The sequence below is a fragment of the Camelus bactrianus genome, chromosome 17 (genome assembly GCF_048773025.1).
Source record: "Camelus bactrianus isolate YW-2024 breed Bactrian camel chromosome 17, ASM4877302v1, whole genome shotgun sequence".
NCBI classification, from domain to species: domain Eukaryota; kingdom Metazoa; phylum Chordata; class Mammalia; order Artiodactyla; family Camelidae; genus Camelus; species Camelus bactrianus.
In genome coordinates this window covers 18551638-18563587 of record NC_133555.1, presented here as the reverse complement: position 1 = coordinate 18563587, position 11950 = coordinate 18551638, and the positions used below count along the sequence as shown (strand labels likewise).

The window sequence follows — 11950 nt, the reverse complement described above, 5'->3', positions numbered from 1 at the left end:
GAGCTCACAGACTAGTAGCGGAGGAGGGCGAGCATCAGTACGCAGGTGCGCGAATGTACACACGCACGCGCGCGCGCACACATACGCACACCCGGTAATCCGGAAATTGGTGGGTTGTGTGAAGTGTTCAGTATTGCTCTGGGAAGGCTCCATTTACCTGGGAAGGCTCGAGGAATTTTTCACTGGGTAGGTAGGGTGTGAATTAGAAATTGAAATGGTTGTTCAAATCATGCAATTTCCTAAAAATCCATTGACATGTTTTAATGAGTCACTCAGATAATTAAATCATAATTCTTCAAATACTACTTAAACTTCAGGATAGCCTTGAAATATTTCCCCTTCTCCATCTGCATGCAGCCACATTATTAGAAGAAATCACTGTGGACAATACATTCAATTTACTGAGCTCCAAGGAGCTGAAGTGTGCTAATGTTTCAGCTCCAGGTAGGCAACAAGATTACTAGCATTTTTAAAGAACAAATTTATGTGTTCTCAATCATTTTCATTGCACTGTGAATGGAAGCAAATCATTGGGGTTCAGACTATTGTACTGCCAAGGAAATAATTTATGTTGTTTGGAACTGGAGATATCAAAATCACAAATAACATTGGTAGGTCATGCAGCACAGAACACCTAAAACATTTTCTTTATTTTATTCCAACTCAGGCTTGTAATTTCTTATCCCAAAGCATCTCATTAAAGACTAAAAAAAGGCTTTGGTAAAGCCAGATGAAGCTCAAATTGTCCCTTTGCCTTCAAGCCTAAGATTTTAAGCTGGTTTTCTCTCTCTCTTTTTTGTTTTTTTAATTCATTTTTTGGCCCCTGTGTTACTCCATTAAAGCCATTTTCTATTCCTGAGCTGTGCTTACGTACAGACGTGGCAGACTTAATCCCACAGATCTATTCCATTTTAAAAATCTGAGCGCTGTTTATTCAAATGTCTGTTTGCCTTGGTGATGGGGCAGGGAGGAGGGCCGTCAGATAAAATAAAGTACATGCACAGGACATACACATACCAAAATGTATTTGGTTTTCTCAACGTCAGATTTAACTGGGCCTCCTTTACTTTTATTTGGAAAATCTGCACAAGTGAAATTACACCATAGGGTAGAAAAATTTCACCCAGTATCCTTTTGTGAATGAAAAGACAGAAGGGTAGGGCACAAGCTTTAGAATCATTCCAATCCGGGGTAGATTTCTGGCCCGATGCTTGGTTACGTGGCCCTGAGCTCTGTATCTGAGCAGTTCCTCTGCATTTCCTTTCTCTCATCTGTAAAATGGGTGTATTTAACACTCGCCTCCTCTGGTTTGTCAGGAGGCCGTGTTAGCACAGTGTTGTGCGTGCGGAGTTAGAGCTGAGCCACTTGAGAGCCTGAGGCAAAAGGAATAATCAATAATATTGATCCTATCGTTATTTTAAATGTTGATATTTTGTTCATCATGGATTTTTTTTTTTGCCTACATTTTGATTATTTTTAAAAGACTGCGTTAAAATATTATTTACCTTGTCAACTGGGTTTTCAGGTACCCCTTACATTGTGTACCTGAGCAAGTATCTCACTCAACTTCACCCTAATCCTGGCCCTGGCACTCAACAAATGTTAAATATTATTAATATTTACTATTTTAACTTTATTAATTAATGATAATAATAAATATTATCATTTGCTAAATTAATACTAATATTGAATATTATTAATAACAACTCTCGTGTTCCACTTCCTTGCAGTGTCTCATCAGAAACAATAATGACAACAACATTGATAGAGGCTGATTGTGTCCCAGGCACTGTGCCAGCCTCCTTAAGTTCATGGTTTTATTTCAATAAAATAAAAATGTGAGATGGTTGGAATGATTATTTCTGTTTTATAGAAAAATGATATTTTAAAACCTCTAACAACTTCCCCAAGAGGACACTGCTAATATATCAAGTTGTTGGGCATTCGAAAAATGAGGGTTTTTTTCCTGAAGAGCCTCTGAAACTTGTCTGTACATCCATCTTTGAACTCCGCATCATAGGGCCGCCCATCAGAAACCTCCTGCCTACAATAACCCAAGCAGGCCTCTAGGTGTCCTCATGGACCCATTTTGTAATCATTGGAATTCCAGGCCAGAGAAAACTGCTTTACAGAAAGGTTTTCGCAGGGGGTGCCCTTCTAGAAGAGCGTCCACATTCTGTGAATGTTTCTAGACCAAACTGGACCTAACCTGGAAGGTTTCTGGTCTGAGAAAAGGTTCAGGACTGAGCAGGGTCAACCTCTCCCTGTATGGGGAGTGTGTAAGGTCCGTCTCCCCAGCACACCATCTCTAAAAGCTTCCCAAGCATCGAGTCTTACCTGCCCTTGGACAGAGGCCTGGCACGTAGGGCTCCCAGGTATCCTGCAACTGTGGGACATGTTCTGTATGTAATGATTTTGTTTGGTGTTCCTTATTGATTTTTTTTCAAGATGCTCCAAATGTCCTATATCCACCTTTTCTTCCCCCTCAATAAATTACAAAAATTTAACATTCAGTTTATTTTACAAATTTAACTGGGCATCCTGCATTTTCATTTGCTAAATCTGGCCACCCTACTGGCTGGCTGGTTTGCATTCCTGTGCACATGAAAAGGCAGGTACCAGTCTTGGAGCCAGCAGCCAGGCCAAGCCCAGGGTGAAGCAGCCAGGCAGCTGGGCACCAGGTTAAGGATGGGCTCCCTCTCAGGTTCTTGTCCGTTAACCCTGCCCTACCCCTGGCCATGCAAGTGGGCTCTGGCTAATAGATCAGGAAAACACCTTAAGCAGTTTGACTCCTCAGATTAAATCTTGGTGTAGCCTCCCTCCACGTGGACTCCAGAGGGGCACAAATCCATGCTATACAAAGGTTCTGTTTAATGTATTTGTGAATTGCAAACCAGGCCTGGTGACCTTCTTGATCTGCAACGTGGGCAAACTACTTAACTTTCTGCAGCTTTTGCTTGGATTTAATAATTGCAAACTTGCTGTGAGGATTAAATAAGGAAAAAAAAAATTCCAAATGTCCATGACAGTCCCTGAGACATATGATGAGTGGTTTCAATCATGTTGCCACTTCAGTGGTCAAACTAAGAGCAAATCCTCAGAACCTCAACTTTCTAGATCTCCTTTGATGCGCAAGATCACTTTACCACCTTTTCCAGGCAATACTTTGTATTATGAAGCATCTGCTGGGGACCAGATGTTGTGCTGAGCTGTTTCTGTGCATTATCTTGTTCAGCCCTTGTGTGATGTGTCCTGGAGAGGAAACTGAAGCCTGGGAGGTTAGGAAATTTACCCTAGTTCATACAACCAGCAAGCAGTGGGGCCAGGACTGATTCTAAGCCTGGCAGCCTGTCTCCAGATCTGCCTGGCTTCAAAGACCACACATTTAACCACTGCTTTATAAAGATGGTGATGTCTGCTCAGACACCCACTATCAACTCCCAGAAAGGCTTCTTCCCTGGTAATTGAAGGGCTGCTGGGAATGCCCTTCCCAGTTTTGGGCTGCTGGCATCCCGATGAGATCTTTCTCACTCTGGCTTCCCAACCTTTGATTCCTCATGGAACCATTTTCTTTCGGAAAATGAAGAGAGGACAATGTGAAGACTGGTTTTCCCAGAAAAGTTACATTTGTGTTGGGAGCCACGGTTGGGAGGGCTACAAAGCTAGCCTAATTCACAGGACTTTCCAGTGCATTCCTCAGATGCCTTTGCTCTCTTCCTCCACCCTTTTTGCAAAGGTAATTCCTGCCCAGTTGGCTATTAACTGGCCCTTCATCAGGAATACCTTCAAGCTACACCCTGATGAGAAGTGTCAAAATTGCACATCTTGAAAACCCACACACGGCAGACTGCCCCAGACGGTCCTTTTCCCAGGGTTTTTTCACCTTGCCCATCTGATTTCCATCCCTCCCATTGACCACCCCCTCTTTCTCCTCCCCAGGCTGACTCCTGTTTGCGTCTTCTCTTACCTTTTCATTTTCTTTGGCTTCCACTTAGAAGAGGTGCTCGGTGATCAGTTGTTTTTTATAATGTCATGGTTAAACAGACAGCATGAGATTTGGAGTCAGACAGTGACGGACACACAGTTGGTGTCCTAATATTTGTTGGATACCTGGTTTTTCAAATCACATACAATCTCTTCCCCATCCCCCTTTCTGTCTCCAAAATTGAGAAATCTCTGCTTTAAATACTGGAAAGCAGCATCCATCGAGGTTGATGTAACACCTTTTCCTAGATACGTCACTGTCACCCAGGGCTTTTCAATGGGGCTACTTTGGACAGTTTGGCTAGAACAACTATTTGCTATGTCAGATCATTCCACATCTTTGCAGTATGTTTTATGTCCCGTGGCTCCTAAATGCTAATAGTACCTCCAAATCATTGAGAGATTCTAAAACACAGCAGCACATTTCCAAATTCCGCAGTTGAAAATCACAGAACCTTGAAATGTTGGGCACTTCCTGAATATTGTAAGTATTCAAGAAGAGATAATTATCTACAACTCAGAAGTTACGTCAACTCCCATCCCCTTCCGGGTCCCAGGACATGGTCCCCTTGTTCAGGCAGCTGGTATTTGAAGGCAAAAGGAAATGGAGAGAATGTGTTGGTAGGTGTGTTAATGTTAAGAACGGCCATCAGATGAGTATCACCAAAACAAATCTCGTGTGTATTTCCTATTTTCTTTTGCAGGGAGAGAGACTCGTTCAAATGAGTCATCAGAAGTAGAAGAGGGTGGAGGTGTTATAAAGACATTCTGGTAGAGGGCTCAGGATCAATAAATTCATCTCAGATTTACTCTTTCCAAAGAGACTCAAAGAGCGAAGGCTACAAGCAAGTAAGCCTGATAGAGCTGAATTCCAAGAGGACTCCTTAGGGCGAGGGTAGAAGGGCATATATAACCTTCATGTTACCACACTGCATGGAGCAATCACAAATGGGGGAGGATCGATAGATATTTTCAGTGTTCCTGATCAATATTTAGTTCATTATGGTTATCTGTGATTGTAATGAGTATATTCACTGGTGTGAGACATCTTATTAACTAGAAAACAACTTAAGAAATGTACTCGGTCCACTGATGAGTTCATATAGCAATAAATAATGCAGCCTTGTGGGCAACCACGTAAGCAGTGCCCTAAAGAAGAGTTCTCTGGACCTCTGGACTGAAGCCTGCCTCTTTGTCTCCCTGCCACTGGGAAATGAAAGAAAATTGGGCCCATTGCCTTTAAGAAGTAATGAGCAAGGAAAGCTGAGCTTAGCATATATTCACTCAATTTTCATTTATATATATATCTATATATACATATATACATATATATATATATATTTAAAATCCTATTTTTGGGGGGCAGGGTAGAGCTCAGTGGTAGAGCGCATGCTTAGCATGCACGAGGTCCTAAGTTCAATCCCCAGTGCCTCCATTAAAAAAATAAACCTAATTACCTCCCCACCAAAAAAGGATGAAAAAAAGAAAATCCTGTTTGCTACCCTTACTGTAGAGAAATTGTTCATGAAACAAGACAGTAGTAGTTTACGATTTGGAGTTTGACAAGTCAGGACTTCTTTCCAGCTTTTCTCCCAATAGCTACATGACTTTTGGCAAATTACTTGAGCTTTCCAATTCTCAGATTCTGTAAAATGGAAATAACAGCACTAGCTACTTCACTGGGCTGTCGTGGGGATTTAATGAGCAAATGCATGTAAAGCACAGTGGCCTGGAACACACTGAAGTGGAATTCAACAAATGCTAGCTCAGTTTTGCAAAGGGACATTTCTTTTTTCTGCTTCAAGGTGGCACAAGGAAAGGGGTAGAGAAGGGGCAGAGGAGTAGAAAAGGCCTCTGGAAACCCAGAGGAGGGCCTGGCAATGGAGTGAGAAACATGGGGGATGAAGAGCTGGACAAAATTTGTGCTCAAAGATGAGTTCAGTCTTGCATCATTTTCTGGACTCCATGATGAAAGATTCTTCCCTCTGGAAATGGACTGTATCTCCATGCCCTGTGAGATTGTAGGGGACAACGAATGACCTGCCTTATCAATAAGCATGGAGGTAGCACCTTCTTTGACAGAACTCCAGATCAGTGCTACTCAAAGGGTAATCTAGAAACTCTGTTACTGGAACGTGGGACAAGCTAAGAATAGAAACTGAAAGTCAGTGTTTAAAAACTTCGAAATGTGACAGAGTAGTTTCGTCTGATGAATCTAATAATCAAAAGGAATGTATATTTTCGTATCTCTAATATTTCACCTATCCAGTAATTCATACTTTCTAATAAATTAACTTTTCCCCTTAATAATTCACTGTATTTCACTTTATAAAATACAGGCCCAAAATGATTGAAAATTTTCAAAACAGCGTTTTCTCCACTGATCGTTTAGAAAAAATATCAAAACTTTTCTATTGTATCGAAGGAAAGAATTCTTTCGATTCTGAAAGCTCTAAAGACTGACATTTGAACCTTTGTTCCTAAGAACAGGCTTTAAACTAATAGTTCAAAACAATTCTGGAGTCTTTATTGCTTAACATTAAGCTCTTATGAATACAAGGAAGAATCTTGAATAATTTTCTCAAATATAGAAAAAAACTAAACATCCAGGAAGGTGAGGCAATTTTTTCAATCCACCTTGTAAAACATACATCTTTATGAGGTAGATCAATAAACATGGACAAAAAGTGGGCCCCAAGAGATTTCAGGGGAAAAAAAATGTCATAAACTTGTACTTGTAATATGATGCTTTTTAAAAAAATTACTATAGGCATAGAAAAAAATCTGAACTGATATACAGTAAAGTAATAACTGTATCTGGTAATGTTAGGCTTACAGGGCACAATTATGTTTTTCTGTTATATATTTGCTTCATATTTGAAATGAAAAATTTTAACATGAGTATATGATATTTTGCATTAAAAAATATATCAATTTGACACATTAAAAATTTTACCTCCATAACTTCTTGGTTACTAATGAGCATACCAATGATGTGGTTGAAAAATCCTTTTCAAAAAACATGGGGGGAAAATCATATAGCAGGCCCACTGTGCTTCCATTTTTATACCCTCTATTTCCATTTAGGAGCCAAGTTGTATTTGCTTTTTCAAGGTATACCTACAATTCTAAGCATACCATTTGTTGAACAGGAAAAGGTTATTTCAGCATGAGAAATGTTAACTTCCTTGCATGACTGGGACATTGTGCTGTACACCAGAAATTGACACATTGTAATTGTACTTCAATAAAAAAAAGTAAATTAAAAAAAATTAACCTCCCTATATTTCACTTCCCACTCCCCCCTCAACTGTTTGTGATTAAAAGATGGCAGATGAAATATAATCTTGAATTTAAAAGACCTGTTGGCCAGTCTGCAAAACTAGTATGCATGACTTGTTGCAAATAAACAACAATCATAAGATGAGGAAGCCTAAAAATTCCCATCATTCATCCTCCAGGAGGCAACAAACTACCGTATTTCATGAATTCTAAGACACAGCATTATTTTATGTATCACCAGAAAGAAAAAAAACACCGCCAACTAGATCATGCCGGCAATCAAAAGATGCACCCTGATTTCAGAAATGTAAATATGAAAAAAATGAGCATCTTGGAATCCATAAAATACGGTAATATGGTAACTAAAAAATCTACAATCTTGTCCAACCTAATTACCTGCAGTAGAGCACTTTAAGCTGCTTTGTATGAACCCTGAACATAAATGGAAGGATACGTAAACATTTTCAGTAGCATACCTTTAATTTATTGACCTATGTAAAAAAATAATAGGTCTTTAAAAAGTCAGAACAGTAAAAGAATACGCAAAAGGGTATTTCTGTTTCTAGAAGGCTACACAAATATGCAAAAAGGAATAAGTTACTTTTTTGCATGTCTTTTTGTTTTCCAAGTTTTTTTCCCCCAAACTTCATTTTTTAATGATACAAATGACTAAGGACCAGTTTAACAAATCATCTTTATGTATATATTACATGCTTTGGAATATAGATAGAAAATGTTCCCAAAAAAGTTGTTCAGAAACTTCTCTATTCACAATATGAACAAGAAACCTGTATAAAAGAGGGGGGAAGGAGCACCTTTTATGGAATTCTGAAGCAGAGTAGAGATGACAAAAAAAGATTCATCTGGAATATGGAAATATTTGTTTAAAAAAAAAATTCCCTACAATCAACCATAGCGAATTAGTTCTTCCAAGGAAAGTATGAGGTAGTTTTAGCCTCATAATTAAATCTACTGCAGCTTGGAGGTTTTTTGCTTTTGTTTTCAATGACTAATCTTGTTTCTGTCACTTGGTGACTTAGAACTGCCTGTGGAAGACAATATGTTCACGTTTCTATTGTTCACAATTTTAAGGCACGCAATTCGTCTAAAATGATGTGGTTTTCGTGTTTTTTTTCTTTATGTTGTTGGGCTCTTTCTGTATCTCCTCAGAATCCTTTTTCAAACTCTTGATTATAAAAGCTTTCCAAGTCAAGGCTGCCATTGCAGTGAGAGCCGAGTTGGGGAGGTACCAGCCCATCATGCCGCTGGTGCAGAAAGACAGAAGGAACTCAGCGACACTGTACCTTAGAACATTCTCCAAGCAGAGTTTGCCAGTTACTCAGTGGGCTGCTTCATCTCCCCCAGTCCGCTACCGTAAAGTTATATGACAGGATGCTATGGCAGCCAGTCTTTCCAGAACCCATTTTATGGTGCTTAGGAAAACCATCACTCTTGATAGTAGCCTAAAAACATCTACACTCATTCGGAACTTCATGAAAATCCAGCTTCCCTTCAAGTAATTTTCCAATACTGTCTAAGTTGTTCACGTCTGGGTAGACATGGTATGTAATTCTTCGCCAGCTCACAAATTCAAGCCTTCCGATGGTGAGCGGTGACTGAGGAGCTTGTGTCTTCTCTTCTCTCTTCATTCTGAATTGTGCTCTGAAATCTCCCCTGTCCTGCTTTCCTTTTGGAGACCCTGAACGCACTTTTCACAGTTGTGAGGTCTGCCTTCAACGACTTTTATTCCCTTAAGTAGTGCTTGCTACTGAGAAAGGCTGAGTCCTCCCTGGCAACGTGGTCCGACCTTGCTCTGTGAGGTTAGCGCCTGGACTTGGAAAGGCAGGTTGTGGTTCAGGGGTTTTGTGCGGCTGAGTATGTGGTTCACTTCCGGGGCCATGTGAGTCCTCTCTTCCACCTCGGGTGCCTGGAGGTTTCTAAAGCCAATGGCCTTCTGGGAAGACGAACGCGTTTTGCAAGGCACACTAGTGTGAGAACGCAGTGCTCGGTCAGGAGGCCCAACTGCAGTTCAGACTAATGTCCCAGGCTTGGAGTCTTCATGCCAGAAGAGCCTCTGCTCACTGCTCTCCAGGCTGTCCTCCAACTGGTTTCCATCTGGACCGTCCAGTTGACCGGTCTCCGTGTACTGTCTAGTAAAGGAAATCAGAAGGAAATCAGAAAAGTTATGACTTGTGGTCATTTTTGTTCCCAGAGTACAACGATTACCACACTCAAAGAAGTTAGTAGAAAGCACTGTTAGGAAAATTATCCAAGACTTGGAAATAAGGCAAGGGATGACTGCGTGTTTTTCCAACATCACTGTCTAACAGGCCCATGTGGGGAGTGCTCACTTCTCTTGAGAGATAGGCTTTTGTCTAACATCTATTTACCACTGATGAGGACACAGGTTGTGTTACGTGATACATTAACTTGGAGGTTTTTGTCGGGAAGAAATACACTACAAATAACTTCTGTCTGGTAGAAAAGATTATGGTCATTGTTTTATTGCCCTGTAGTATATTAACTAGTTTGGTATCGAATTTAGTCATCTTATGGCAAGACTCTCCCTTTCAGCGTGTGGAATTCAGTCCCTTGAGTTCTCTGGGAACCAGCTTTACCGCTCTATTAGTTCTCTCATTAATGAGTTAAATAAACCTTTGATATACGCTCATTATCTGTGTGTGTGAGAGTCACATTTTTGACTTTTGAAGTATTTTTGACAGCTACACTTTAAGTATTCTTCAAATTAAGGGAGATTAACGAAACGTTTTCCTCAGAAACAAAGAAATATATTTAGAGGGAGGCAAGGGTACCACAGGACACATTTTACATCCTCAAGGTGTACGGGGTCAAGTGTAAACTGGAAACAGCATCACATAAAAATCAGAGACCCATTTGGAAGGGAGTCCCATGTCCAAATGAAGGCATCGTATTATAAAGAGCATTCCAATAAGCAAAACCTCATTCCTGTAATAGTTGGTTAGAGCAGGTTAGATAGTTAGTAGATTTCTTTTTATTTTAAACTTCAATGTCTTTTAGTAAAGGTGATTAAAAAGTCTTGGGAAGAAGAGCTTTGGAAATAAACACTCTGCCAAGCCAGGTATTTAGTATTTTTTTTTTCCTAATATAGAAACAAAGGTAGATTGCCACAACATCACACACCAGTCAAAACAAGCAGAACCCCTGCTATGCAATAAACCACACACGGGTTGGAGGGGCTGTACTTACTACAGCTGGCTACACTCAAAAGAGAATTTAGAACAGATCTCATTTCTGGAGGCACAACCATACTCCAGGACAGAAGCCCGTGGTTTTGCCTAGTGACGGGGAGAGTAAGACAAGGAAGAGGATGGGAAAAGACAACCGGAAGTGAAAGAAACACAGTTATTTGAGAACACAGTTTGCAGTAGCAGAGCCGAGAATCTGGCTTATATACTAGGTGGCAGAAGGGACCTTCAACATTTCTAATCTTGGAAAGTTTATGCTGCTGAGAGTTTATACTACATCATACCAGGGGAAATATTTTTTTTTTTTTACAAAATTATTAGACACATTAAATGATTAGAACTGAATTGAAAAAGCTCAGCTCAAATTTTGGGCCAAAGTCATTTTTGCTCTTGGTCCTAACTCCCTTGCCAGCGTTACGTACAGAAGTCCAATTTGTAGCTTTCTGTAATGTTAAGACCACGACACTCTGGGGAAAGGATCTCTAAGTATATCCGCTTCATTTTAAAAAACACATGGATCTATTGCTAAGCATTTCAAATCTTCAGTTTAAGGTCAGATCTAAAGTTTTTTATCTTTATCCTGAAACCCACTTTTTCTCTTATTTTGAAAATCAGGTTTTCATCAAAAATAACATCCAATTTTAGGGCAAATTTCTAAAGCTTTGTGGATGATTGTTATTATATTTGCCTTGTTAACAGATCAAGTTAAGTTGATCAGACTGTATCATAATAAAAAAAAATCCTAAATAGATGAACAGATGGAAATAAGTACTCCCATAATTCTTTGGCCTAGGAGGATAAATTGGTAAATCTTTCTAGTAAGCAAGAGCTTAAAAAGATATGCTTTTCTATTTAATCTGTTAATTCTATTTATTGCTGTGGATCCTAAGGAAATAATCTGGAAGAGATGAGACATATATTTTGCACAAAGATGTTAACAAAAGCATCACTTACAATAAAAAAAAAAGAGAGAAAATTGAAAAGCCATTTCAATTCAAACTACAAGGAACTGTTAAATAAAGTATGGCATATGTATTGAGTGGAAGATCATATTGGTCACACGAAATAAGGTTTAAAGAGTTTTGTAGAAAAAAAAAATTAGGAAACACGTTTATCTTATGATAAGAAGTAAAAAGCTGGGATGTAGAATTTCATGTACAATGAAGGATGGAATACTGTATATATGGTATCATTATGACCATGTTAAAAATGGATACAGAGAAATGGGGGAAATGTGCCAAAATGTTACTAGCTGCTATCTCTAGATGGTAGAATTATGGGTAAATTATTTCCCACTTATTTATTTATTATCCTCCTAATTTTCTACAGTGAGCTCATATTATGTGCACATGCATACACACACAATAGGGATCTTTAAATAGTTTCTAATTTCCTGTACATTATGCCCCTTTGACATCAGACTCTGCTGCCAAGCCATCTTGGGCTTGCTGAAATAG

General features: G+C 39.4%; 1 protein-coding gene across 7 annotated transcripts in view; it reads right to left on the bottom strand.

Annotated features, from left to right (window-relative positions):
- Nucleotides 1-7941: 7941 nt before the first annotated feature.
- The window catches only part of FRMD4B (FERM domain containing 4B), a 284925-nt gene continuing 280916 nt past the window's right edge, over nt 7942-11950 (bottom strand). For 6 of the 7 annotated variants that reach the window (XM_074344489.1, XM_074344486.1, XM_074344485.1 and 3 more), the window contains 2 exons: nt 10495-10583; nt 7942-9416 (listed from right to left, as the gene is read on the bottom strand). In XM_074344489.1, coding sequence (XP_074200590.1) covers nt 9301-9416; nt 10495-10583 — 205 coding nt within the window. In that variant the 3' untranslated portion in view covers nt 7942-9300. The remainder of the gene's footprint in view (nt 9417-10494; nt 10584-11950) is intronic. The other variant, XM_010951964.3, reaches the window with a different exon arrangement.